The sequence below is a fragment of the Dipodomys merriami genome, unplaced genomic scaffold, assembly GCF_024711535.1.
Source record: "Dipodomys merriami isolate MVZ:Mamm:240054 unplaced genomic scaffold, mDipMer1.0.p SCAF_39, whole genome shotgun sequence".
Lineage (NCBI taxonomy): Eukaryota > Metazoa > Chordata > Mammalia > Rodentia > Heteromyidae > Dipodomys > Dipodomys merriami.
The window spans coordinates 7,506,021-7,532,104 of record NW_027205492.1 but is presented as its reverse complement, the minus strand read 5'-3'; the positions used below and the strand labels follow the sequence as shown (position 1 = coordinate 7,532,104).

General features: G+C 58.8%; 1 protein-coding gene across 2 annotated transcripts in view; it reads left to right on the top strand.

Moving 5' to 3' along the window:
• The first annotated feature begins 229 nt into the window (after positions 1–229).
• The window catches only part of Kcnb1 (potassium voltage-gated channel subfamily B member 1), a 67,379-nt gene continuing 41,524 nt past the window's right edge, over positions 230–26,084 (top strand). For both annotated transcript variants that reach the window (XR_011365475.1, XM_069989971.1), the window contains exons 1-2: positions 230–292; positions 1,476–2,205. Coding sequence is in view for 1 of the 2 variants with exons in the window: in XM_069989971.1 (XP_069846072.1) it covers positions 1,639–2,205 (567 nt within the window). In the remaining variant the exon portion in view is untranslated. The remainder of the gene's footprint in view (positions 293–1,475; positions 2,206–26,084) is intronic.

Genomic DNA, 26,084 nt, shown 5'->3' with positions numbered 1-26,084 from the left:
CCGCCGCCGCCGCCGCCGCCGCGCAGGAGGAGGAGGAGGAGGAGGCGGAGGCGCCGCCCGATCGCCGCGGGGACCCCGCGCCCCCCGCGTCCCCGGCGCCCGGCCGCCCGCCCGCGACCCCGCCTCGGCGAGCGTGCGGGGCCCGCGGCGCCTGCAGCCCCGGCGCGTCGCCCGCCCGGCCGGGGTAGGCCGGGCCCAGCCCGGCCCCGGGACCGCCGCTGCCCGCGGGCGGGGCGCCCGGGCAGCCGGGGCGATGCGCGGGCCCCGGTCCCGGGAGGCGGCCGCCCTGGGGGTGAGTGTCGGGGCGAACGCGCGCCGCGGGGCTCCGGGGTGGGGGCGCGGGCGGGGGGTGCCTGCCGCGGCTCGGCCTGCTGGGTCGGCCCCAGCTCCGCGGCTCCGAGCTGGGGCCCGAGGAAGCGCGGGACCCCCGCTTGGGGAGGGGGGCGAGGCCATGCGCCCCACGGCCCGTGGGCTCGAGGGAACCCCCCCCCCCGAAATCGCCAGTGCGCGGCAGAGGGAAGGCACGATTTAAAGGCCAGAAAATTCGGCTGGTTTCCCCGCCTCCCACCTCCCCCACCCCTTCCCTTCTGAGCCCGGGGAAAGGCGCAGAACCGAGTTATAAAAAGCCACGGTGGAGAGGAGCGAAGAGGAGGGAGAGGAGGAGGAAGGGGAGGAGGGAGAGGAGGAGGAGGGAGGGGAGGAGGAAGAGGAGGTCGGAGGAGAGGAGGGGAGGAGGGAAAGGGGGAGGGAAGGAAGAGGAGGAGGGGACGGGAGGCCCGCACGGAGCCGGCAGGCGGGCCCCAGGCCTCGGTGGGGTAGGGGCGCAGGGGGCGGGCCCGGGGCGCAGCGGGTCCGTGCGTCCTCGGGGCTCGCCCCCCCACCCCGGGAGGCGCTTCAGTGGTCTGGGGTCCCCGGGGCCGTGGTGACCTCTGACAGGTGGGCGTCTGGAAGCCCCCCCCTCACGATCGCCCCAGTCCTTAGGAGGCGCGAGCGCCCCCCGCCCCGCGGCCTGGCGGGCCGGAGCTGGGGTGGGAGGAGCGGGCTGTGACAAAGTTTTCCTGCCGCTCCCCGCGGCCCCCGAGGCGGGGCCCGGGCCCGGGCCGGGAGTTGTTTCAGCACTGGAGGCGCGGACAGCGGCCGGGTCGGGGTGGGGTTTCCCCGGGCTCCTGGGGCGCCCGGGAGGCGGGCGGCCCCTCCCCGCCGGGCCCCCGCGGCGGCCGGGTGGGGCGGCCGGAGTTCAGCACCGGCGGGAGGGACAGCGAGCCCCGCGCGCGCCCGCTGAGCGGCTTAGGCGCGGGAAGGTCAGGGCCGGCGGGGCGGGGCGCGGGGCGGGGCGCGGGGCGGGGCGCGGGGGGGGTGCGGAGGCCTCCCCGGGGGGCGCCGCGGCGGGGCGGGCGGGGAAGGCCGGGCGCAGCCCCGGCGGGGCGGCGCGCAGCGCGCTGACCGGGCGTCCGCTTTCGCTTTCTGCCCTGCAGCGGTCGGGATGGAGGTGAGACGGCGGCGGTGACGCCCGCGCCCCGCGCCCCGCAGCGCCTCCCCTCCCCGCCGCCGCCCGCCCGCCGCCGCCGCCGCCGCCGGAGGAGCCGTCGAGCCCCGGCGGCCTGAGGGGGGCCGGGGGGCGGGGCGGCCGGACCAGCGATGCCGGCGGGCATGACGAAGCACGGCTCGCGCTCCACCAGCTCGCTGCCGCCGCAGCCCGTGGAGATCGTGCGCAGCAAGGCCTGCTCGCGCCGCGTGCGCCTCAACGTCGGCGGCCTGGCGCACGAGGTGCTGTGGCGCACGCTGGACCGCCTGCCCCGCACGCGGCTCGGCCGGCTCCGCGACTGCAACACGCACGACTCGCTGCTCGAGGTGTGCGACGACTACAGCCTGGACGACAACGAGTACTTCTTCGACCGCCACCCCGGCGCCTTCACCTCCATCCTCAACTTCTACCGCACCGGGCGGCTGCACATGATGGAGGAGATGTGCGCGCTCAGCTTCAGCCAGGAGCTGGACTACTGGGGCATCGACGAGATCTACCTGGAGTCCTGCTGCCAGGCCCGCTACCACCAGAAGAAGGAGCAGATGAACGAGGAGCTGAAGCGCGAGGCCGAGACGCTGCGCGAGCGCGAGGGCGAGGAGTTCGACAACACCTGCTGCGCCGAGAAGCGCAAGAAGCTGTGGGACCTGCTGGAGAAGCCCAACTCCTCGGTGGCCGCCAAGGTGAGTGTGTGTGTGGGGCCGGGGTCCCGGGCCGGGCCGGCCCCCCCCCCGACGGCTCCCAGGACCGGGGCTCTGACGGGGGCATCCCCAGAGGGAAGGCCCCCATCCCCCGTCGTGGGGTCTCCCCCCACCCCACCGCCATTGGCTGTTCAATGCCCTTCTTTTTGTCGGAGGCAAGATGTACACATAGGGCTGGGTGTAGAACGGACCCGACGGGCCTGGAGATGGGAGCCAGGAGGAGGAGCAGCAGCAGCGTTGGGCTGACACGGGGTGGAGGGGACTCTGGTTCCCTTGGAAGGTCCCCCCGGGCCTGGGCTCAGCCATGGGTGGGTGGCCCTGCGACCCTAACACCCACTGTCCACCAGGAAGGGAGGAAATGGAGCCTGTGGCAGGCCTGGGCGCTGAGATACTGTCAGAGGCCCAGACCCACCCAAGTGAAGACAAATGGGGCCAGGGGAATGGGGCCAGGGGATCGGGCAGGGGAGGCAGGCAGTTGGTTGTGGGCTGTAGGTCGCCCTTATCATTTATCTATATGGTGAGTTTTTTTTTCCCCCAAGAGCAGTTCGGGCGTTTGTAAAGATGGGTTGCCACCGGGGGAGGATGTGCTCATGGGAGAGGAAAACGGGGTGGTGTGCGGAGCTCAGAGGAGGCAGGAGTGAGCTTGCTCACACCGGAAAAGTGGGTGCCACCGCGACTGAGGGAGGCTTGGGGTGCAGGCCAGGAGCAGAGCAGGAGGGAGGCACGTCTCTGAGGCAGGCGGAGACTCGGGGCCTGCAAGGGGCCTGTCCTCACGTGGCTGGTGCCCGGGGCCTGTAGGACAGAGGCGCTGGCCCTTAACCGGCTTAGGATCAGCAGATTTACTTTGCTATTTCCAGGCCTGGCCCAGCATGCAGCTCACGGAGGCCCTGCCGTCCCCTCCCGCCTTCCTGTCCCGTCCCAGGGATGTAAGAGACAGGAAATGGGAGGGGGCGCTCCTGGAGAAGAAGCAGGGGTGGGCGGTGTTTGGGCTGGCACCTGGCAGAGGCATAGGTGCCCAGCTTCCAGGAGGCACAGTTTGGGAATAAACAGCTCTCCTCTCCCTCGGGTTAATCCGATTGCCCAGATGAGCTTCGTGACCTCGCGGTGATCCCAGGCGGAGCTGTCAGCTCACATTCCTGCAGATGGATCAGCTAGGGTTTTCTGTAGCCAGAGCCGGACAGAGAGGAGAAACTCTGACCACCACGGAGCAAATCCTTAGCAAAGGGGCTCAGAGCAGGAAGCCACTTGCCTCGAGGGTACAGAATAGGCAAAGAGGAGTAGCCAGAAATTGAAAGCCTCGTGTGACTTTGAATACCCCATTCTCTCTCCACACCCTCCTCGCCTCTCTGCGCTCACTCTTGCTGACCTCTGCCATTCATTCTCTCTCTCTCTTTCTCTCTCTCTCTCTCTCTCTCTCACACACACAGAGCCAACCTGCACTTTTCAAAATGTTAATTGGATCACATTATTCATCTGTTTGAAATCCTCCTGAGGTTTCTCACCACACTTAGAATAAAACCTAGGCTCCATCATTCATGAGAGGCCTGGCCCTCAGAACTACTCTGGTACATCTCTTGCGTTTTCCCCCCTAGCCCACTTGATTCTGTGGCCTCTTTGTTCCCAAACAGGTCAGGGTTTATCCTACCTCAGGACCTTTGCACTTGCCATTCCTATTGCCTGCAATGTTTTTCCAGATTGTTACCTGGCTAGTCCCTTCTTCTCATTCCCTATTTGAACAGGCACAGAAATGGCAAAGGTCTCCCTCTACCAGGAGACCTTTCTTGGCTCCTGCTGGAAAAAGTACACATACTCTCACCCTCCGTCACAGTGGGCGGTGTCTTCCTTGCGTAGGCCTTAAGTGCTGTTTGAAATCCTCTTCTCTTTTGTATGTGGCACACCTAAGAATGTGAGTCCCTTGAGTTGGACACTTGTTTCCAACGGGCATGGGGGTGCCTGGCCCCGGGGACCTCCCAGAAACCACACATGAAATGAATCGATGGGTGGATGGAAAAGCAAACGATGAATCACTGTCTCAGTGACTCCTCCTCACTGCCCACCTGTGACTCGGTTTCCCTGAGCCTCTGGCCTCCCTCGGTCTCCTGAACTAGGTCTGTGCTCCTAGCTGGGGCATCCTGAGACCAGTAGAAATGTCTTTGAGGCCACAGACTGAGAAAACCAAATGAAGGGTCCTATCTGGGTGGCCACACCCAGCGAGAACAGCACTGTGTCATGTGTGCAGGCAAGAACAGCTCTGCCACTGCCGACCATGATCCCTGGTCTTAGGCCATTTTTTTTTTCTTCTCCCAGGCCAGCCTGACACCTGTGAAAAAGAAAAAGAGATCAAGGCCATCACCCACAAAATAGCATCTGTGAAAACTTAGCTCAGGGCCCAGAACCTAACAGGTGGTACTGCTGTTGTAAATAATAAGTAGCTGACTCCTGTTTCTGGGCTGAGTTCCTGCAAAATCTTTTCCTCATGATAGCAGTACCAGGGAGGCTGAGCTGAGGTCGTTAATAATTGATGGAATGTTCTGGAAACTCAGAGACAAACCCAAGCTCAGGCCCTAGACTCCTCCATCGAAACCCATTAAGCCAATGGCAGAGTGATTGATTGCTGTTTGGAAGCCAGGGTCAGTCCCACCGGGACGGACGGGGAGGGAGGTGGTGCTGGGGCCACCACTGGGTTTTTTTGTTTTCTTCAAGAACAGGACAGGCATTCCTCCGTGGGAGCGAGGCCGCCAGGCTGCCAGGCCTTGAGAGCCTGCTTTCCCCGGCGTCCAGGGCGAAAGGTCTCATTTCCAGAGCGGCTGTTCTTCAGTGTGTCGGGTGCTGCCCGCTGGGCCTTCCTGTCTGCTGTCTCATTGAGGTCCCTCCCACAGCCCGCCGGGCCGCACACCTGGGAGGACTTCTCTGGGTATAAGTAACGGAACAGAGAACTCAGCACCTGCCCCCGCTCACCTGTCAGGACGATCCCAGGTAGTGGGGCATAGGAGGCCCTGGCTCAGTGAAGCCATGGCGTTCTAGGTGCTTTCTCCCTCTTCAGTCCCTGGGCGACCCGGACTCAAGCTTGAAGCCTCACACCGCAGTGGGCTGCCCAGTGACCACGCTTCAAATGTAGACACAGTGATGTCCAGCCACAGAGACAGGCACTACTTTTTTTTAAAGAATTCCATTGGCCAGGACAGGTCACATGTTCTAACCCTTCTGTGAATCCTATTGGCTTTTTTTTTTTTTTTTAAGGGAGGGTACCAATCCTGTGGTTTAATTGGAGATGAAAATCTCAGAGATTTTCCTGACCTGGCTGGCTGGCTTCAAACCACAATCCTCGGATCTCAGCCTCCAGAGTATTACAGGAGGTGTGCGCCGCCGATGCCCGGCATGGGCATGCTCTTTGGACATTCCCATTGGTCAAGATAGGTCATGTGTTCATGCTTTCACTGTTGGGGAATCTGCAAAAGCCAGTGTCTGTCATTTCATTTCTTTAGAGTGAGGTTAAGAGCTTTTGACAGAAGAGGAAATGGCGGCTCCTGAAGGTCCAGGTCATCTTGTCTCAGCTCACACAGCTGAACGATCAGTATGTAGCATTTAGTGTGTGTGTGTGGGGGGGGGGGATAGGGTTTGGACACAGTCCATCTGGTCTTAGGCCGGCTTCTGAATCCTCGACTGCGTTTCCGGAAGTTTGCCGTGACAGGGTGATACCAGGTGCTGCTCCTGGTTTGTCTGGGTGGTTCTGTGAGATTTCAGGCGTGAATATGGTTTGCAACTAGAATGTGTAAGTGTGAATTCTTATTATGATCGGAATATCCAGAAATGGGTGTGGCGTTTCGTTATTGACAAGGCCCCGGCTCTGGCTTAGAGTAGATGTGTTGAGCCCCATTTTCCTACCTAGGAAACAGGGATTGGGTTGGGGGAGAGAGGCCACGAGCACCTAGCCCAGCACCTAGCACCCATAAGAAGGAGTTCCTCAGAACTCCTCTGAGTAGCTCTACCTCGCCTGCTGGGGTCACTTGTACCCCACCCCATCTTTTGGGTCACTGCGAGAAATGGCTTTATCTTCCTTGCAAGATCTGGGAGGACTGCGTATCATCCTCAAGAAAAATTGGGGAACTACTCAGAGTCCAGGGGTCCTCAGTTTTCCACAGAGACTGGGGCTAGCCCCAGCTCAGACATCTCAGATGACTGTTTTTATTGCTAGGGGCAGAATCCAGCCCTTTCCTCCTGCCCCTGCTCTTCCCGGGACAGCACTGGCCCACAGGTTGTGGAAGGATGAAAAGCATGGAAGCCGTGCCTGGAAAAACAGGGTTTCCCCTTGACCTGCAAAGCCCAGGGCCCAGGATGCCACCATAGGTGCCACTCAGGGCCACCTGTAGGGCTCTGAGTCCCACCGCCACCCGTGAGGCTCCCGGATGCCCCCTTCCCAACCTCCACTTGACTAGGGTCAGATATTGGCAGCTGGGTTCAGGGTTTGGAAAGTTCGATGGGCTGGAGAATGCAAAATCACTTAGGAAGGAAGAGTGCTAGCCAAGCGGGCAGTTTGGCCAACGCTTAATTAACTGGAAGAGAGCAAGCACGCATTAGGCACCAACTCCATACCCGGCACTTTGTGTACCTCTGTGCTTCGTAGCTGCATGGATGGGAGCTGGATTTCAGAGCCGGATGGCCCAGGTCAGCTTGGCTGCCCTCCTCCCTGGCCACAAGGCTTGAGCAAGCTCTTGCAGTGCTCTGTGCCCTGGCTCTCTACCAGCCACAGTAGGGGAACATAGTAGGGAGCAGTAGGGGAGCGTAGTAGAGGGCAGCATGGCCTGTGTACCCCATGCAAAGCCCTTAGAACTGGGCCTGGTGTATAGAAAGCCCTCTTGATTTTATTTATTTATTTATTTGGTGCTGGCCCTGGGCTTGAACTCAGGGCCTGGGCACTTGCTGATCCTTAGCTTTTTTGTTCAAGGCCAGTGCTCCAAACTTGAACCACAGCTTCCAGTCTGGCTTCTTGTTGGTTCCTTGCAGACAAGAGTCTCAGGAACTTTCCTGCCTGGGCTGGCTTTGAACTGTGATCTCAGACCTCAGCTAGGGCCAAGGATTACAGGCGGGTGTACTGGGCACGCAGAAAGCCCTCTTGCTTCTAATTGTCATCTCACTGGAGCCTCCAGACGATTCTGCAGAACCAATCAAGCGTCTTTCAAAAACCTATCTGTCTGATAAAATGTCACCAGCTCATTTGCAAGCCTCCAGGCATTCTCTGGCCATTAGAAGAAGGCAGGGTCTCAACACCTCACCCGGAGCTGCCCTGCCTCCTGCTGCTAGCTGATGATGTAGAGAGATAAACACTGCCCCCCCCACGCCTCCCCACCCTGGGCAGGGCACTTGGGAGCCAGCCAGGGAGGAGCCCACACGGTCTGCGTTCTGTGCTTCTGCAGCTATTCTCTTCAGGATAACCCTAGCCCAAACCCCAGGGCTGGATGGGCTCAGTCAGCCTGGTCTCCATCTCTGGGATGAAATCAAAACAGTAGTGGTGGCAGCGACAGTCGTATTCCCGGCCCAGCGCACCTGGCACAGCCCAGAGGCCTGTGGCGTGCCGTCAGATCTAACAGCTGCCACGGGAGGGAAGGGTCACCGTCCTCCAGCCAGGAAACGGGGACTTTGCTGGGTGATGTGGCTACACCGTACACGGGAGCCCGTGGCTTTGACCTCTGGGCTGAGCGGATGACCTTTAGGAATTGAGAGCTGAGCTTCAGCTCTCCTATCCTGTCTCCGAGAGGCTGGGCAGGCTGGATAGCCTGCTGAGACCTTCCCAGGATAAACCAGCTCCTGGGTGGCCATCCCTCCCCTCCCGTCCCCTCCCCTCCCCTCTCCTCCCCTCCCCTGCAGCCGGCGCCCTCTGCCCACTGGCGGTGTGTGTGTGTGTGTGTGTGTGTGTGTGTGAGTGTGAGCAGGCTCCGTCATGCCCGGGGAGCTTCAGTTCCTGTGTTGTGTCCCTACCGCTGCGGGGCAGACACAGCCACACTCCGACCTGCAAATGGGAGGCAAATTCTGGGGTGTCTGAAGGAATGATGGAGATGGAGCACGCGTGTGTGCACGTGTGTGTGCGTGCGTGCGTGTGTGCCAAAAACGTCAGCCTTCATTTATCATGGTGCCACCCCCACCAGCACCCATGGAGAGGACTGAAGGCTACACCCCAGGGAGAGCAGTCCCGACCCTCCCTCGGGGACCTCACGGCTGAGTGTGTGCCGGGTCGGAGGGGGCCACTCGGGGTCACGACGCCCGAGGTCAAGGTCAGACCCCTGGGGACTGTGATTGGACCTGAGGAGCGAGGGCGGAGCGTGTTTGGTCGTGGGCTGCAGCGGGCATCAGGGTGGGCGTTCTGCTGGCTCTGGACACAAAGCCTTCCGCCAGGCGTGGGCTGGGGCTGGAGGTGTGGCGCCTGCGCGTCAGGTGACATTGCGTGTCCCCTCTGCGTCGCTAAGGCGTCCTCAACCCCACCCCTCCTCCCGCTCTGCCTTCCCGGTTAGAGTCATCCTTAGTTTTCCCAGCTTCCCAGTCCTTACAGGCAAACCTGCCTCCAGTCCCAGCCGAACATCCTCGTGGTTTACATGGGTTGAGGGGCCGGTCCGTGCAGGTTCCTCATCCTGTGGCTGTCAGGATAACATCTAAGGCCCCAGAAGAACCTCCACACTACCCTTATTTACACACCTAGTAGTACAGTGTTCCCTTTTATCCTATCTGCCAATACCAGGTGTCTTTCTTAGCACCTCAGGGCCTTTGCACATACCGTCTCTGGCTGGAACATCTGCACTGCCCCACCTCCAAACCTCTGTCCTTCATCCTTTAAGACTGCCTAAACAGCCCTCCCTCACTGCCCTCCCTTGCCCACCCTCCATGGTGGGCCATGGTATTTCTCCCAGTAATTTGTTACTAGATCCTCTTGGTCACTACTTTAGGTGTTCCTGAGTCCATTACTTTGGGATAATTTTTTTTTCTGAAACAGAGGCTCCTCACAGAATACATGGCCTTTGTAATTCAAAGTCTCCCATTTCTAAACAATTTCAGTTGTTTGGCTTTTTGTTGTTGTTGTTATTGTTGTCAGTGGTTGGGCTTGAACTGAGGGCCTGGGCGCTTTCCCTGAGCTTTTTGCTCAAGGTTTGCACTCTACTTTGAGCCACAGTGCCACTTCCGGTTTTCTGGTGGTTCATTGGAGGGATTTTCCTGCCCAAGCTGGCTTTGAACCTCGAGCCTCAGATCTCAGCCTCCTGAGTAGCTAGGATGACAGGTGTGATTACCAATACTTGGCTTTGTTTTGCATTTTAAAGTTGACCAAAAACAAAAATCACAGTGCTGTGAAAGGGGAGGAAGTGAAGGGCAGACCTTTGCACATGCTGTGCCCTCTGCCAAGAATGCGTTTCCTCTTTACCCACGTGTTAGCTGAAGCTCAGTTTGAATGTCACCTCCTCGGGGAGGCCTGCCCTGATCTCCTGCTATAGGTTTTCCATTCTGTGCCGCTTTTGAATGGCCTTCGCTGTCATCTCCTCACGACTCTCCTCCAGATAGCCCGACTCCCCCGGGGTGAGCCCTGTCTCTCCTGGGCCTCGCCTCCACAGACTTGGGTGGGTGGAGGAAGGAATTCGGAGGTCCGTGGTCGTTTCCCGGAGTGGCCGGTAGGTGAGAGTCTGAAGTGTGCAGCCCAGCTCCAAGGCCCTTTTCCTCTTCCATGAATGGACGCCAATGTTTTTCAGGCAGGCAGGGGTCTCCCCAAGCCCTGGCTTGGAGCCCAGGGCTTCCTGGGGCCTCCTGGCAGGCTGGAGCTGCGCCGAGTCCCCCCAGCCCCTCCCATCAGCTCTGTGAAGGCCCCCTTGGGTTCCCAGTGACGCCATGCTGCCACCTTTTGCCTACGCAAGCCCCGCCTGCAAGGACTGACCGCAGGAAAGCGAATCCAGACGCAGGCGTCCGGTGTGGGTCCCTGCGAGTTCACAGAAACGGGGTTTGTCTGGCCATGGGTCCCCTCAGGGCAGGGGACCGTGGTTCAGAGCTTGGCGCCACTGCTGTCCCTAGTGGACCCCAGAACCCGACCTCCCCACGAGACACACGCTCGGGTCACCGCGGTCCCTTCCCAGCCCGATCAGCAGCGGCTGCTTGGGGCCCAAGAGGGTCAGCAACGCCTGAGACAGGATTTGCCTCAGGTTCCCTTCGATCCTTTTTCTTTGGTGACATCAAAGGGAGACTGAGATCTCAGGAGGCTGAGATCTGAGGATCACGGTTCAAAGCCAGCCCAGGCAGCAAAGTCTGTGACTCTTATCTCCAATGAACCACCAGAAAACTGGAAGTGCAGCTGTGGCTCAAAGTGGGGGAACGACTAGTATTGGATCAAAAAGAAGCTCAGGGACAGCACCCAGGCCCTCAGTTCAAGTCCCAGAACCGACAAAAAAGGAGATTGCCATCCTGAAGCACTGAGCCCTTTGTCCCGCACCGCATACAGAGAACCCTGGCTCCCCTGGGCCTTTCCTGGAAAGGACTGGGAGGGGGCTCCTCGTGGTGCCGTGCTGGTGCTCGGCTCCCCAGAGACTCTGGGGACCCATGGAGTCTGGGCCTCTGAGATGGGGTCCAAGAGTCGGTGTTTCTCAAAGCTGGGGTTGTTGGGGGCTGGCTGGGGGCTGGGCTGCCCTGGGCGGATAGTCTCACTGAAAGCACCCCCTCTGTCAGCATGGAACTCTCCAGAGAGTCAGGGTGGCTGCGCCCCTCCACCAGCGCCCCGCCCAGCTCTGCTGTGTGACTGTAGGCAGGTCACTGGGCTTTTCTGGGCCTCTCCGTTCTGGGAACCCCGGAACCCTGGGCAGGAGGCAGCTCCCATCTTCTTACCTGGGCGCCCCAGCCCCTGGCCAGTTGGAGCGCCCACATCTTTCCCCAGACTGCAGGGTCAGGCCCACAGCCGTGGCCCCAGGTCTGGGTTCTTAGCCAGGGTGTCAGTCCCCTGCTGCTGGGGATCCCAGAACACTTAGGGTATGCAGTATATGCCTGGGGCTCCCCACCCAAGCCCCTCACCCAGAAGTCCATCCACTCGGGCCTCCCTCTACAGCCGCTGCCTTTCCTGGGGGCAGAGACAAGAGGCCCAGAGAAGCCCTGTCCTTTACCCAGCATGCACGGGGGCTCCATCCTTCCCAGCTGGCACAGGGGCCCCCGTCCTTTACCCAGCCTGAACAGGGGCCCCCGTCCTTTACCCAGCATGCACGGGGGCTCCATCCTTCCCAGCTGGCACAGGGGGCCCAGTCCTTTACCCAGCCTGCACAGGGGCCCCCATCCTTTACCCAGTATGCACAGGGAACCCACAGCTTCAGCCTGGGTATGAGGCTGAGCCCTCCCCCCAACTCCGAAGCTGGTGAACACCACCGGCACATCCCTTCAACTCGTACCCCAAAGCACACAGCTGCTCCCGCCCGCCCGGACTCTGTGTCTCCTGCCAGGCAGGCTCAGAGGCCAAAGCCCGACCTGTGCTCTGCGCTCCAAGCTGTGTACGCTCGCCAGCTTTTCACAACCCCATTAACACTCCTGACGCCAGCCGAGTCTTTAAAGGGCTAGATTGTAAACAGTTTAGGTTTACGGGCCAAAGGGCAAAGCTGGGCTTCAGGCTCCCGGCATTCCGCTCGGAGCCTTTGCGTGGCTCCCATGTCACTCGGCATAAAGGTGAAATCCACACGAGCCCCCAGGTTCCACAGTGCCGACTCCCTGTGTGCCCCTGTGATCTACCTCAGGGCCTTGGCACAGGCTGGTCTGGCTACTATCTGCTTCCTGTCCTCCAGGGTTTGTGGTTTTATTGTTTTTATTTTGTTCTGTTTTGTGTTGGTAATAGGCCTTGAACTTGGGACCTAGGGTGCTGATCCTTAGCTTTTTCACTCAAGGCTGGCACTCTGTCACTTGAGCCACAGCTCCACTTTCATCCTTTTGGTGGTTAATTGGAGATAAGAGTCACAGACTTGTCTGTTCAGGCTGGCTTTGAACCTCGATCCTCAGATCTTAGCCTCCTTATCAGCTAGGACCCCAGCGTGAGCACGGGTGCCCGGCAGGATGTTAGGAAAACGCCACCGTTTGAGACAAATGTCGGCTGCTGCCTCCTCCCCTCCCTGCCTGACTACAGTGCGGACACTGCCTCCTCTCCCTCGCGTCCCCCACACCCGAGACAGGGAGCTGGGGCTGTTCCCTGTGGAGCCCTGGCACCCAGTAGGTGCTAAATGAACAGAGCCTGTGTGTCCTAGGTGTAGAACCACAGTCTCCTCTCACCTACCTGAAAATACCGTGCTAGTTGGTGTGTGTGTGTGTGTGTGTGTGTGTGTGTGTGTGTGTGTGTGTGTGTGTGTGGCACTGGGGTGGCAGGGGCAGGCTGCAGGAGGTCAAGCCCTCACCTACCAGAGGCCCTTCAGCCTGTGCGGGCCCCTGGGCTGTCACCTGCTTCTCTGGAGACCCCATCCCACCATCCTCCATACACAGGCCTCCAACCTGGCCGAGTGTGCACACGCCATGCCCCGTGGCCCCGTGGCCATTCCCATGGTGGTGGTTCAGGCTGTGGCCGGAAGCCACCCAGTTCAGGCACCCCCGCCTTTAGAGTTCTTGGAGACTGCCAGGGTGCTGGGTGCTGGGTGCTGGGTGCTGGGTGCTGGGTGCTGGGTGCTGGGTGCTGGGGGGGTGGCTCGCCGGTACCCCACTGTCAGCGTCCCAGCCGCCCCTGCCTGTCCTCCAGCACACGGCAGGCGTGACCCTGTCCCAGAGGGAAGGAGGCTTCGTGTTCAGTGTTGGCACACCTCCCGGCCCAGGCCCCTCACCCCGGCCTGGCCTTCAGGGTGGAGAGGCCCAGCCGCTTCTGCTGACTTGGTTGGGGACACGGGCCAAGGGGCTGAGGTCCAAGTCCGGCTCTCATTCACGTCTGGCCGGCCTCCTTTGCCCTGCCAGCCTCCCCGCCTCCCACCCCGGCTGCTTGAGGCTTGTTTGTGAAGTTTGGCTTGGCAGCCTTTCGTGCTGACCCTGGGTGGCTCAGTGAAGCTGGCAGAGGCCGGATCCAGCCTTCTCCGCACGGCCTCGAACCTCAGGCCTCCCAAATCTCTCCTCCTGCTCAGGGCGGGAGGCAGCCAAGGCAAGCCAGGCAGCAGAGGGAGCAGGAGGCGGCCAGGCCAGGATACTCTGGGATCTGGGCAAGTCCCCCACGCCAGCCTAGGGCTTTGGTCCCCCAGCTGTCAAGAGAGGGCATGAGAGAGTGGGGGGGCGCTTCACTGCACCCACTCTTAGAAAAGCACCAAATACATCTCAGACATTGACCTAGATTCCGGGGAATGGCAGACAAGAGGAGACTAGGGCTTGTCCCACGCAGAGGATCCTTGTGGGGAAAGAAGAAGGCTTGAACTTGGGATCTCACACTCTCCCTTGACCCCCTGAGTCACACCTCCACTTCCTGCTTTTTTGCTGGTTAATTGGAGATAAGGTTTTGCCCAGGCTAGCCTCAAACCACGATCCTCAGATCTCCGTCTCCTGCGTAGCTAGGATGACGGGCGTGAGTCACCAGCACCTGGCTGCCACTACCTTTTAAGATTTTAACTTATTTTGAAAACCATCATGGAACAGTCATGGGGAAGAGAGCTGTGAACTGGCCCACATGCTTTATTCAGAGTAATTGCCATATGCATTGTTTCTTTGTGGGGGAAAACATCCAAAGTCCTCCTTTCTGACAGTTTGTTGTTGTTTTTGTTGTTGTTGTTGTTTTTGTTTTTGTCTGTCCTGGGGCCTGAACTCTGGGCCTGAGCGCTGTCCCTCAGCTCTTCAGCTCAAGGCTTGCGCTCTACCACTTGAGCCACAGTGCCACTTCTGGCTTTTTCTGCTTATGTGTGCTGAGGAATCAAACCCAGGGCCTCATGCATAAGAGGCAAGCACTCTACCACTAAGCCACCTTCCCAGCCCCCTTTTTGACAGTCTGGACTTGTGTACATCATTGTTGGCCGCCGTGGCCCACAAGACCTCTCCTTGTTCCCATTCATCAGCCTCCCAGTTTCCAGTGACCACAGCTCCACTCTCTCTTTTTGGAGAATGACTTCCTTAGACTCTTTACAAGTGAGGTTAGTCAGTCTTCCTGTGCCTGGCTTGTGATGTCCTCTAAGTTCACCTGTGTGGTTGCAAAGGAGAGGCTTCCATCCTTCTTTATGGCTGCATAGTATTCCATCGTGTGCACACAACACACAATTCTTTCCCTTCACTTGCTGATGGACTCGGGGGTTGATTCCATGATCTGGCTGATGGTGACCAGAGCTGTGGTAATCTAGCGGGTGTAGATATCCCTCAGCCACACCGATCGTATCTCCTTTGGTTATATATCGGGGGAATGGGCCAGGCCCTGTGCTCTTCTGTTTGAGGTTTTTTTTTTTTTTTTTTTTTTTTAACTTCATACAGTTTTCCCTGATGATTGTGTTTGTGTGCGTTCCCTACCGTACAGCAACGGTTCCCTTTTCTCCACACCCTGACCACTGCTTCTTTTCCTTTGTCTTTTCTTTTTCTTGGCAGTGCTGAGATTTGAACTCAGCGCCTTGTATGTGCTAGGCAGGTGTTCTACTGTTTAAGACACACACCCAGTCTCTTTTGCTTTAGTTACTTTACAGATAGGAACTTGTGCTTTTTGCCTGGCTAGTTTTAGAATGCCATCCTGTTACTACACACCCCTAGTATCGGGGATGAGTGGCACGGGTCACCACGCATGCTCTGCTCTTTTGTCTTTTTGGTCTCAGGCTTTGTAGCTAGGGTAAGGGGGCCTTGGCCTCCTCTGGTGGGCGGGGCTACCCAACCTCACTTCTAACCCTTGTCAAGCACTTCCTGTGCTGATGACCTATCATGATTATATATTATTCTCTGACTTGTCACGTACTCCCCAAGAGTTCAGACCCCGGCCCTGCCACTTCCCAGCTGTGTATCATGGGACAGGACACTGCTAGACGTGTCTGTTCCTCACCTGCAGGAGGGCCAGGGCTTTGCTGGTTTGTAGGGCTGGGCCGGGCCAGGTCGGCCAGGCCTTGTAGGGCCCCGGGACAGTGCCTGGACCCTCGTGAGCACTCCTTGCAGGGAAATCGGGAGACAGGCGTTCACTGGTCCTTCCCATCCTAGAGGCCACTAAAGATGGCCTGGAGGTGCCTCCTCCTGGTTTAGACCCAGTGCCAGGAGCCTCTCCCACCTCCTTTGGCCACCCACCCCTGGAGAAGCCCCGTGGGGCTGTCCTGAGACCCAGGAGGGCAGCTGGGTGTCAGGCGGGGTGTGGAATGAGGGCCCACTCCCTCCCCCCAAAAAAGAAGAAAACTCCTCAGACAGGTCAGTTTCTTATGAGAACGCATACCTCAGCAGGTAAATGAGCACCTGGCAGAGGGTAGCTAAGCATGCTTCTGCCAGCCCGGGGAAGCACATGTGTACACGCATGTACTGGATCTTGTGTGTGTGTGTGTGTGTGTGCGTGCCAGTTCTGGGGTTTGGACTAAAGATCTCACTTGTCTTTTTCACTCAAGGTTGGCGCTCTACCACGTAAGCCACACCTCTACTTCCAGTTTGATTTTGGGGGTTGATTGGAGATAAGAGTCTCAAGGACTTGCTGCATGTCTGCCTTCAGACCTTGACCTCAGATCTCAGCCTCCTGTGTAGCTGGCTTACAGGTGTGAGCCACTGGTGCCAGCTTTCCTAATTTTTTTCATTTAACCATATCCTTGGCTATGTGGACCGCTGTCATCTTAATGTCTTTCCCTGTCCTGGCTCATGTTCTCTTCAGGATGAAAGCCATGTTCTGATACTCGATTGAATCAGGATGAACAACTGCCCTGCCCGTTAGTCTGACACTTGTTCCCACATGGATCTTTCCGTTTAAAATCAGGGTGGGTGATCGGTGGTCAACCGAAATGCATACCATGAAAACAAACAAAATGGCCACAGCAGCTTACAGCATGGTCTCTGAGCCCCAAGCTGTTTTCTATCTGGGCTAAGCAAAGATCTTGGGCTGGGGGGGGGGGGGGTATCAATCTCCAGGTTCACTCTGATTGGCCCAAAGTGAGCCAATCTGTGGGGGCCAGAGGAATGCTTAGTTCTGATTGGCCAGGCAGAGACAGAGGTGGAGCTAGCCTTACCTCTGCCACCTGGACTGAGACGGGATGGGGTAGTTCCCCAGAACAATGAGTTTGTGACCAGAAGGAGGAGGCCCGCAGGCAGGCAGGCACAGGATCACCAGAGACATTTCCAGCTTCAAGTCCCAGCGCTGACAGTTTTCTGGCCTTGTGATTTTGGACAAGCTACCTCCCTTCTGGCCTTGCTTATTTCTAGAACAGGAAGAAAGATGGTGTCTGCTTACAAGGGTCATTGTGACAAAAAATGGGCAAGACGCCCTCCTGTGGAGCGGGTCTACTGGGGTGAACGGGAGGATAAACAGAAGGCCAGAGCAAACAGCGGCGTCATGGATGGGGTAACTGAGAGGTCCCGGCTGGTCTGGTCCTGATGTGGTCACAGAGGCCATGTCCCCACACACGTGGGGCTTCCGCTGTGGGGCTGTCTGTTCTCTAGGAGCCCCAAAGTCTGTCCGGCTACTCAGTATTGCCCTGGAGAAGCCCCCAGGACCTCCAGCCAGAACCTGGGGCGGGGGCAGCACATTGTTGGGTTTGTCACAGGCCCCACTCCACGTGTGCACCCCAGGCTTCTGGCTGGCTTCCTTAGAGCGGGGAGGATCCCCGCAGAGCCGGGAGGGGCCGCGGGTGTCACCAGATGCTGAGTGCCACTGAGCGCCACGGGCACTGAATCACCATTTCACACCAGGGGCACCGAGGAGCACAGAGGCCTTCAGCCACAGGAGCTGAGACCCGCCGTTCCGTTGCTTGAAGACCCCAGTGAGATACTAAGGATGCTTTGGGAAGGAGGGGAAGGATGGGAAGGACCAAGGTGAATGCACTGTGTACCTGTGACTCCAGACCCACCCAGCCCACCGGCCCTGACCTCCACCAGGGGCCTGCACTTGGTGTGCATCCTCTGTGTCCTGGGTGCTTCCTGGCTTGGGTTCTCCTGTGGTCTGTGGATGGGCCTGCGGGTTGTGGGGGGCACATTCTTGGCCCTCGGATGGGGTCTGTTGTCCCAGCCGGCTCTGTAAATCTTCTGCTTCATGGTAACCTGCCTTCCCACCCCACCCCCAGCCTGCAGTCGCCGCCCCCCCCCAAGCTCCACACTGGGGCCCTAAAATCTGGCCCCGAGGTTTTGCCGCAGATCCCTCCCCGGCCCTGGGTGTGTGCCAGTGTTTGGGCTGCTGCAACCCTGGCCAGGCTCGAAAAAGGAATTCTTTCTGTCTCCAGCATAGTTCTCAGCCCAATTCCCAAAATGGGAAAGTGGCCTGGGCGTCTTCCCCGCCCCCACCCCAGGGGAGGTGGGAGGAGGGGAGGACCGGCGGAGACAGGGCCCCCCCACAAAGGCCTGGCCACCCCCAAACATATGTGCACGCTCACACACGCACACGCACACACACACACACACACACACACACACACACACACACACACACCATGGCCTCATCTCTGGGCTCGGGCCTGTAGAGCTCAGGGGCCAGGGGTCAGGGAGGGAGATGGGATGGCTCCTGGAAGGGGGTCCTGGAATGAGGAGGTGGGGCAAGTGTGAGGATATCACCCCATCTCCCCACTACAGAAGGCCCCGCAGAGAAGGTGACAGCCACCCAGAAAGCTCTGTCCCATGCTGGGCGCCGGTGGCTCACGCCTGTCATCCTAGCTACTCAGGAGGCTGAAATCTGAGGATCGCAGTTCAAAGCCAGCCCAGACAGGAAAGTCCGTGAGACTCTTATCTCCAATAAACCACTCAGAAAATGGGAAGTGGCACTGTGGCTCAAGAGGTAGAGCGCTTGCCTTGAGCTGAAGAGCTGAGGGACAGCATCCAGGCCCAGAGTTCAAGCCCCATGACCGACAAAATAAGAAAAAGAAAAAGAAAAACCACTGTCCCTGTCTGCTGGGGCAATGTCTCCCATCCTCTAGAAGCTTCTCTGACTGCTGAAGGGGTTGGGACTCTTGGAAGTGATGGCCCTGGGTTGAGATCCCAGGTTCCTGTGTACTCAGATGGATCTGTTCTCATCCTTCACATCCCACCCAAAGTCAGCACCCCATCCTGAGCCGGCACCCCCTATCTTGTCCAGATGTCCACTGAGATGACAGGCTGGGTCCCACGGACACGGTGTGATCGTCCCCTCCAGGGCTGAGTGTCTGACTGACTGGAAGCTTGGTTGTGTCTGGCTTGGTTGTGTCTGTCTGCGTGACTGCTGGGTCTGACTGAATGCCGGCATCTGAGGTGGACACATGATTGGCTGGCTTTGCTGTCCCAGTCGCGGCTCTGATCTGGGTGCCTGGCCGCTGCAGCTGACCAGCCACACACACACACACACACACACACACACACACACACACACGAGTGCCTCCTGTCCATGCCCGGGGAGGCGCCCTGCTCAGCGCCTGGCCAGCTGATCGTCTGTCTGTGTCTACCTGGGTGTCTGGCCCCGTGGATCAGCTTTGTGCGGCTGCCTCCTGTCTGGCTGACTGGCCTGGCTGTCTCCGGGTGTTTGGCTAGGGTTAGGTGAGGGTTCCGCCCGTCCTCCCCTCCCGTCTGCTGAGCTGCTGTCTCCCCAGTGGACAAGATGGCTAGCGTGCGTTTGTCTCTGCTGGCTGTCCTGGAGGAAGGCCTGTCCTCCTCTGCCAGAAAAACCAACCACTTGTCTGACCTGTGCCTGGTCAGCTCCTAAACAACCGCTGACCAGCCGTGGGTGAGCGCTGGTGACCGGATGTCCCACAGGCGCTTCCTGGACAGCGGCTCTGCCCGCCCGGGGTGGGGCCGGGCTGTGGGGGGCAGTGCCAACCCCACGCTGGGCCTGAGTGAGAGCCCCCCCGGCAGCCTCCGCGGCTCCACAACTGTACCCCGTGAGGGACGGCTATGCCCCGCCCCCGCCGGGTGGGGGGAAATCACGTTGCTCCTCAGGGAAGACAGGATGTTGCCTGCGTCCAGCCAGCCTTGGAAGTCTTGTGGGGCCCACGCTCTTCCTTGTTGCTCCCCTAGGGCCAGTTCCCAGGAGAGGCCGGGCCGCCCTGAGGGGCAGCCAGCAGGCGAGGCGGGTGGGGTGTGTGCACCTGGTGATAGAATTGCCCTCAGCTGGGCTGGGAGGGTGGCTCAGTGGTAGGGTGCTTGCCTAGCATGCTTGAGGCCCTGGGTTCCATTCATCGGTACCACATACACAGAAAAAGCCGGAAATGGCGCTGTGGCTCAAGTGGTCCAGTGCTCGCCTTGAGCAAAAGAAACTCAGGGACAGTGCCCAGGCCCTGAGTTCAAGCCCCAGGACTGGAGAAAAAAAAAAACCCAGAAACAAACCCAAGAATTGCTCTCAGCTGCCTGGCCCTCCCTGACTGCTCGAGAGGTGCAGTGTGCGCAGGGGCGGGGAAGGGCAGTGGACAGGAGAGGGGCGCCTTGTCTTTCTCGGGGTGCTCTGGCCTGGGTGGGGGGCCACAGCCTGAGCCCTGCGCAGGCTGGTGCGCGGTGAGCAGGGAAGAGGCATGCTGGGAGCCCAGTCGGCAGCGGTGTGCAGCGGTGGCCAGGCTGATGTGTGTCTGGGACGGGGGCTCTGTGTGACGGGGACCATGGCACATGCTAGGGACAGGTTCCGGTCCATTCTGTGGTTAGGATGGAGAGCCGTCAGTGAGGGTCTGGCTTGAGGACGTGTCCAGGACCAGGGCTCAGGGAGCCCTGGAACTAGGAGTATGGGCAGGCCCTGCCGGACGGGGGACCCAGGAGCAGAAGAGGAGGGGAAGGGAAGGCAGAGAACAGGTGGGGAGGGCAGCCACTTAATACCTGCGTGAGAAGTCCCCCAGCTCCCCGTCCCTCACTGGGGCTTTGGTGTTTCTCTGGCTGTCTCCATGACACTGCCTAATGACCCCCCTGCCCCCCTGCTCTCCCCAGTTCCTGGGAACCAGCCATCTCTCCTTCCCTGCAGCACTCTGTTCTCAGCACTCAGAACAGAATTAGCATCCAGCCTAGGAATCTTTGCCCCAAGAACCCAGATGTCCAGGAGCTGGAGCGCCGGGCAGGACCGCAGCCTCCCTGGGGAGCGCGGCCTCCGTCCACAAATAGAAAAGCACAACCCAGATCCCGCAGAGCTCTCAGAAGTGCAGGGACACGGCGCGTCGCTTCCATGTTGGGGTCTGAAAAGCCGCTCCCAGGAGGCTTTTGGGGAAGAAGCTAAGCCTTAGAAAGTCTTAAAAGACCAGGCGCAGTGCGGCCTTCATTTCACTGATGGGGAAACTGAGGCCCCGAGAGGGTTCGGTGCGGGATGTGCCCCGTAGCAAGGTGGAGGCAGAGCTGAGCGCGGAGCCGTCCCAGGGCCCGCAGAAGCCCTGGAGGCTCCACCAGCCGGCCTTCCTCAGGCTCCAGCCCGGGGCTTCTCACCTGGGTCTTGTTGCTTCTCCTCCTGTGGAGGGCTGAGTGAATCCACGTCCTGGAGGGATATACAAGCACAGATTTGGTATCACATCAACCCAGGTTCAAACCCCACCCGTGCCAGTTACCCGCAGTGACCCTGGATGGGGACTACCCCCCTGCTTTGTCTTCAGGGTGGTGTTTATGAGCGCCGGGGCTGGGATGTGTGCCCAGAGGGGACCCATTGAAGGTCATTGAGTGGGACATGGTCACAGCCCGCGATGGAGTCGTTAAGAGCTGGGGCCAGCTCTGTGGACATTGATTGGTCTCAGCCCCCAGGACATATCATTAAGTGCAGACGTGAGATCCTGAGGATGGGAGTAGGGAACACTGGCACTTCTGCAGGGAAGGAAGACTGTAGATAAATATAAACGCGCGTTTAGTCACATACATCTGTTCAGAAGGCATGCCGCCGCAGGGATCAGAGAAGCCGACGGAAGGCTTGAACAAACACCAGTCCAGGACCCGGCAGCCCTGGTGCTCTAGGATCTGAGCGGCTTCCTCCTTCCTGCTGCTCCATTCTGGGTTGGCGGCTTTGATCCTCATGGCCTCAAGATGGCTGCCCTACCTCCAGGTATCAAGTCTCTGTTTCATGGAGGAAGGAAGAGAAGGCTGAAGGCGAAAGGAACACTCAAGAGTAGTATCTTCCCTTCCAAATGCTTTAGGCTTTGGGGGAGGGGGGCATTGAAAAGGAAAGTCCTCCCAGAGACTTCCACATCCTCTCGCTGGACAGAACCCGGTGGTGAGGCTGCGCCTAGCTGCAAGGGATTCTGGAAAAATGAATCTTTCATTACCCTTGTCACCTGGACACAATTGGCGTTTGGTTAGCAGGAGCCAAAGGTGATCTGCCTCGACTGCCTCCCCTCCCCCCTTCTTTATGATGGAGTCTTAGAAATTTTTTCCCCCCAAGCTGGCCTGGCATGGTGATCCTCGAGTTTGTTGTTTGTTTTTCTTTGTCAGTCCTGGGACTTGAACTCTGAGCCAGGACACTGTCCCTGAGCTTTTGCGCTCGAGGCTAGGGCGCTATCACTTGAGCCACAGGCCTACTTCTGGCTTTTCTTTGGTAGTTTAGTAGAGATAAGAGTGTCACAGACTTTCCTGCCCAGGCTGGCTTTGATCTTCAGTCCTTAGATCTCACCTTCCTGGGTAGCTGGGTTACGGGTGTGAGCCACCAGCACCTGGCTGAGGCTCCCTTTTAACCTTTCCTTCCTTCTTGGCTTTTTGAACAGTATGTTCATATTACCGTTCAGAATGTACCACCGTTTGTGTAAAATGCGGTTTTTAGAGGCATTGCATACAAAGAGCCTGGCACACGGCGCCACAGCTCCCACGGTGCGTACCACTTCTGGTCACGTGTGGGTTAGTCCCGGGCACATCCCAGGCCCGTGACCTTCGGCGGCTCTCTCCTCGTGCTTCTGGGGTTCCGTCTCCTCCCCGGGATTGTGGCAGAGGCAGAGGCGGTGCGGGCTCGGCAGCTGGCAGAATTCCTTCCACACACACAGTGTTGTTGAAAACACAGGTCTCCAGGCCTCTTGAAACGGGACGGTGTGGGGTATAAGTGGCAGCATGACACTTGTCCCGGCCAGCCCGTGGCACAACCAAGCACTTCTGTATCACCAGCAGCAGCTCCATGAAGTAGAGGCCAGGGCACTTGGGTGTAAGAGACAGATGCAGAACCGGGAGTGGTGGCTCACGCCTGTAATCCTAGCAGCTCAGGAGGCTGAGGCCTGAGGATCCCAGTTCAAAGCCAGACCAGGCAACAAAGCCTATGAGACTCTTTTGTTGTTGTTGTTGTTGTTGGTCGTGGGGCTTGAACTCTGGGCCTGGGCGCTGTCCCTGCGCTCTTCAGTTCAAGGTGAGCGCTCTACCACTTGAGCCACAGCGCCACTTCCAGTTTTCGAGTGATTTATTGGAGATAAGAGTCTCATGGAGTTTCCTGCCCAGGCTGGCTTTGAACCGTGATCCTCAGATCTCAGCCTCCTGAGTAGCTAGGATGACAGGCGTGAGCCACCGGTGCCCGGCTCTCATGAGACTCTTATCTCCAATTGGCCACCAAAAAGCTGGAAGCAGAGCTGTGGCTCACATGGTAGAGTGCCACCCTTGAGAGAAAAAGTGAAGGAGCAGTGCCCAGGCCCTGAGTCCAAGCCCCAGTTCCAGCATTTGTACAACAACAAGAAAGAGACGGATAAAGCCAGGTCTGCGAATCCGAGGCCACCTGGGCATTTCGGGGAGGAGCTGTGCATTCTGGGGCACAAAGGCTGTTTGTTAGGTGGGTGACCTCTGACCCCACCTGACGTCTACCAGCCGCAGGGCTGCTGTCCACAGCTCGGCTGACCACTATCCATGCCCGGCCTGTGGTGTCCACACAGCGCAGGAGAGAGCGGGGGCTTCCTGGTCTCCTCCAGTAGGCCTCCTGGCCTCCAGCAGACCAGAGAGAGGGGTCTGTCCTGCTGGACACGGGCAGAGAGAGTCCAGGCTAGCCCAGTCTCAGGACCCAGTGCTGTGGGGCTGCTCACCCTCCTCCCCTCCGCGCTCTGGCCTCTCCCAGGAGACAGACGACCTCCAGAGCATGGCCTCCAGGCCGGGGCCTCTGCCAGGAGCCGAGCTGGGCACCATGACACCGACACACATCTTTTCTGGGTCTGACCCAGCCTCAGCCTCAGGAACACCCAGCTCTCCCGCTTCCTGACAGTATAGCCTGGGACAAGTGACTTTTCTGTACCATGCCTCAGTTTCCCCATCTGTCCCGTGGGGGAAATGCTGACTGGTCTCCAGATACATTGGAAATTAAAACGGGCTAATATATGTACGGTGCTTACAACAGCACCTAGTAAGTACTTAACGCAGCTGGGAAAACTGGACAAGGCAGGAGAGAGACAGACAGAGGTTGGGGTACAGCCCCTGGGGGTGACATCCACCCTCCGCTGAGAGTGGACAGCAGATGTGGTTGTGAGCCCGCGGCCGCCCACGGTACCCGGCCGGTCACAGGTTTACTGGCATTGTCTTAAACTCACAGCAACTTGACCTTGGGACTGCACATTCTTAGGGTACACGGAATTCTGCGAATGATAGGTCTGTCCTGTCAAAGAGCAGGGAGCTCCCCCTCTTTCGGGGGGCCGGTGGCCTTGGCAGCCCTTGAAGTTGGGTTTTCTAGGCAGGATTGCTCAGGAGGCACAGCCATTATTGTCCCCCACCCCCAGCAACAAGGAAGATGAACACGCTAGTATTTCATATTCAGACGATCTGCAGCCTCCAAGCTCTGGTCAAACCTTGAGGAGGAGCCCCAGGCTCTGTGAGCAGTGTGGCCAGAGGAGGGAGAGAGGTCTGGGGCCCTTGGCAAAGGCGTCAAGGCCGCACATCCAGTTGCAACGGGCAAAGCCAGGCACAGTGGCTCATGCCTGTAATCCCAGCACTCAGGAGGCTGAGGTAGGAGGATCACACGTTTGAGGCCAGTGGGGACAGTGAGACCTTGTCTCAAAAACCAAAATAATCAATGTGTTCTTTTCTTATTGTCAGCTGTAGGGGCCTGAATTCTGGGCCTGAGCTCTTTTGCTCAAGGCTGGCACTCTACCACTTGAGCCACAGCTCCACTTCCAGCTTTTTGCAAGTTAATTGGAGATAAGAGCCTCATGGACTTTCCTTCCCCGGGCTGGCTTCAAACCTCAGCCCTCAGATCTCAGCCTCCTGAGTAGCTAGGATGACAGGTGTGATCTTCAGATCTCAGCTTCCCGGGAGGATAGGATGACAGGCGTGAGCCGCCAGTGCTATGTTCTTCATTAAATGTAATGAAATGTGAATGAGTGACAGCTCAAACCACCAGTCTGTGTCCTGAGCCCAAAGCTTGAATTCTTGGTGTCACATCGAGACCCTGTCACCACCTCCAAGCCTCACCCCTGCACTCCTCTCTGTGGTGGCCTGCAGTGTCCACTTCCCCAGCCACCCCTGCCCAAGGCTGCTGGCTGTGAAGTCCACCTGGATCCACCGAGGCACGTGCTGACTTGGGGCTGCCTTTGGGACATGTCCCTTAGCAGCCACCCCTGGCACGCAGCCAGCCGCACGGTACCTTTCCCTGCCATCAACGGGGCTATGCACTGCAGGAAAATGACCTTAATTTACAAGGCATTAGAACTAACACCGGATGATGGCGGCATTAATATTTACGGGTGGCTCTCCCGGGAGGGGACTTGGGTGCTAATTGGCATTCCTTTCAGAACCTCTTTTCTCAATGAGGTTTCTGATGGCAGCTGTGGTCCTGGGCTGGTTTCAAAGGAAGCGAGCACGAGGCCTTCCCTCGTGTCTGCCTGGGTCTCCTTCATGTCTTTCTGATTCTGAAGCAACCTAGAAGCAAGCCTGATTCACAGAGGGCTCTGGGCGGAAGGATTGGGGTCCTGCTGCTGCGGGGGGGGGGGGTTGTGGCTGCAGGGGGAGGGGCGCATCCTGGGGGTCTGACTGGGCTTCTCCCGGGAAAGCCAGGGGGAAGGGAGGCTCCAGGGATGTGTATGTGCACCCCCAAACCACAGCTCTGTCTCAGACACCCACGCCTTCCTCCGTCTCTAAGTCAAAAAAATGTTGTGGTCTTTTTATATAAGATGGATCTAAATCAACCCTCCCAACGCCCCAGCTCCGGGTCGTTTGAACAAATGGGGGTGTTCGGGGCCCAGATTGGAGAAGACGACAGATCACACTCCCCCTCCGCGCTCCCCCTCGGCTTTGGGGTGCCAGCAGCCCAGGGGGCCCTGGCTGAGGAGAGGGGTGTGCTTGTCAGCTCCCTTCGCCTCAGGTGGGAGATGGCTTTACCAACAGCAGCCGTTGCCAGGGCAACCAAGGCGCTTCCTTCCGGCCCAGGGAAGGGGGCCGCGTGTGGCCTGCCTCATCCCATCTGCCGGCCTGGGCCGCCATGTCAGAAGTCCAGGGGCCGGCAAAGGCGGGCAGGCCCTGGGGGGACGGTGCCAGGCCCTGGCAGCAGGGGCAGCCTCTATCCGGCTCCAGTAAATGGTCACCATGCGGATCGGTGGGCACAGGGAGGGGGCACACGCTCCTGGTGTTCAAAGGGAAGTGGGAAAAGGGGGGTCACAGACACCGTGCCAGTTATTTGTATGCTGACGGCGGTACAAGCAATTGTTCTTCTTACGCCATCTGTGTACGGAAGCAACACGTGACCAGGGGCCGGACACTTGGGTGGGCCGGTCTGCTACCATCTTTCCCCACGAGCAGGTCCTGCTGTGAGAATGCAGAAAGGCCGCTCTGTTGAGGGGACCAGAGGTGGGAGGCGCCCCAGTTTCCAAAGTAGAGGTGGCCTGAGGCCGTGGCGTGCGCTCGCCTGGACCCCGTGTGTGTAAATGACCCTGTGGCTCCCCCGGGCTGCGTTG